Genomic DNA, 1740 nt, shown 5'->3' with positions numbered 1-1740 from the left:
CCATGGTAAACAAGTCCCCACCGCTCTCGGTCTGTGGCCATACTCCAGAGCACCTCCTGGTCCACCAGAGGCCCATCCCGACTCTGAGCCATGTCTCCAGCAGAGACCTCCGGAAGCAGGCGAGGAAGCTGGCCTGGTGCAAGCAGAGGGTTGGCCATGGTGGAGATGGCCCCCTCCAGGCAAAGGGGCACTCACTCAATTTTGTGCTTTCCTTGATTATTCCCAAGGCTGGCTGAAGCCCGGGAGCGGTAAACCACCCCCCCACCCACACACACACCCGGCAAGGCAGGGCTGACTTCCTTTCAAAGGGGCTTGACCCTTGACTCTCGCCCACTCTGGGCATCTGGAAGGGCAGGCCCAAGTCTGGCAGGCGTGGGTGTCAGGGACAAGCCCCAGGAAGGCTGCCTGCAGCTGACCCTGAGCACAGGGAACGGCCTCACGCAGAGCGACTCCGTCCTTTCTTGGGACAGCTGCCCGGCAAATGGCAAACCCAGCGGCACTGGGGGCCAGGGAGGCTGGCCAGGCTTCGCCCTCCCGCCACTCCTGGCCCCCTGCCCAGCCCTGTCCCCACACCACCCTCACTGGTGTACCGTGGTACACGGCCCACACCTCTGGATCGCAGAGGGACACCAGGCACAAAGCAAGTGCTCAGCGCGCTCCGCTCACAGAACGAGTGGCAGCACGCCGGCAAGCATCCGGGCCCCGCCTGGCAGACCGTCATGAACGTCCTGCTGACCTCGGACACCTCCCTCCAGCAGGCCCGCACGGAGGGTGCTCCCTCGGAAGGGTGGGCGAGAAGGCCTGGGCCGTCTGCCTGGGAGCCCCGCGCAACGGAAGCACACGTGCGCCTGCCTCCCGGCCACCCTGGACGCCCGGCCGAACGGGGACAGAGCGAGCGCGGGCTGCGGGGCAGGCGCCTCCGGGCGTCGGCCAACCCCGCAAGCGCGCAGGGACAGCCGCCAGCCCGCGCCCCCAGCGGCCGCGCCCACCCGCCACAGGGGCGCGACACCCCCTCTCCTGACGTCATCTTCCACGGCCGTCCGGAGAGCCGGCCGCGGACGCAGCCATGCTACGTTACGGCGGCCGAAGGGCCTTCCTCGGCGTCGCCACGAAGCGTCTCGCCGAGGCCCCGCCCCTCCAGAGACGTCACCGCGGCCCGCCCCGACGGGCGCCGCCATGTTGGGGGTCCTCGCCGCGGGCGCGTAGGTGTCTTCATAAGATGCCGGCTCGGCGGCACCCGGCTTTCTCCCCCCAAGATGGCGTCCATGCGGGAGAGCGACACGGGCCTGTGGCTGCACAACAAGCTGGGGGCCACGGACGAGCTGTGGGCGCCGCCCAGCATCGCGTCCCTGCTCACCGCCGCGGTCATCGACAACATCCGCCTTTGCTTCCACGGCCTCTCCTCGGCCGTGAAGCTCAAGCTGCTGCTCGGGACGCTGCACCTCCCGCGCCGCACCGTGGACGAGGTGAGGCGGGCGGCGGTGGGGGCGCGAGGCCGCCCCTTCCAGTGACCCGAGACCCGGGCCCTGCCCCCTCCTCTCCGACGGTTCCTGCGTACCCCTCGCAGCCCTGCCCTGGACCTTCACCGTCACCCGGAACCCCTCCCACCCTCACGCCCCCTGCCCGCGGACCCTCGGCCCCGACCCTCACTGCCCCTGCCCGCGGACCCTCATTCCCGCCCCGGGACCCTCGTCCCCGACCCTCACTCCCCCTGCCCGCGGACCCTCGGCCCCGACCCTC

The 1740-nt window shown here is 70.4% G+C and overlaps 1 protein-coding gene across 1 annotated transcript in view; it reads left to right on the top strand.

The window, feature by feature from the left end:
- Positions 1-1165: 1165 nt before the first annotated feature.
- Positions 1166-1740, top strand: part of NELFA (negative elongation factor complex member A) — a 22889-nt gene continuing 22314 nt past the window's right edge. The window contains exon 1 of the mRNA XM_032395570.1: positions 1166-1466. Within this exon, the coding sequence (XP_032251461.1) occupies positions 1257-1466 (210 nt within the window). The 5' untranslated portion in view covers positions 1166-1256. The remainder of the gene's footprint in view (positions 1467-1740) is intronic.

This window comes from Phoca vitulina, unplaced genomic scaffold (assembly GCF_004348235.1).
Source record: "Phoca vitulina isolate PV1807 unplaced genomic scaffold, GSC_HSeal_1.0 scaffold85, whole genome shotgun sequence".
Lineage (NCBI taxonomy): Eukaryota > Metazoa > Chordata > Mammalia > Carnivora > Phocidae > Phoca > Phoca vitulina.
This window is presented reverse-complemented; position numbering and strand designations above follow the sequence as displayed.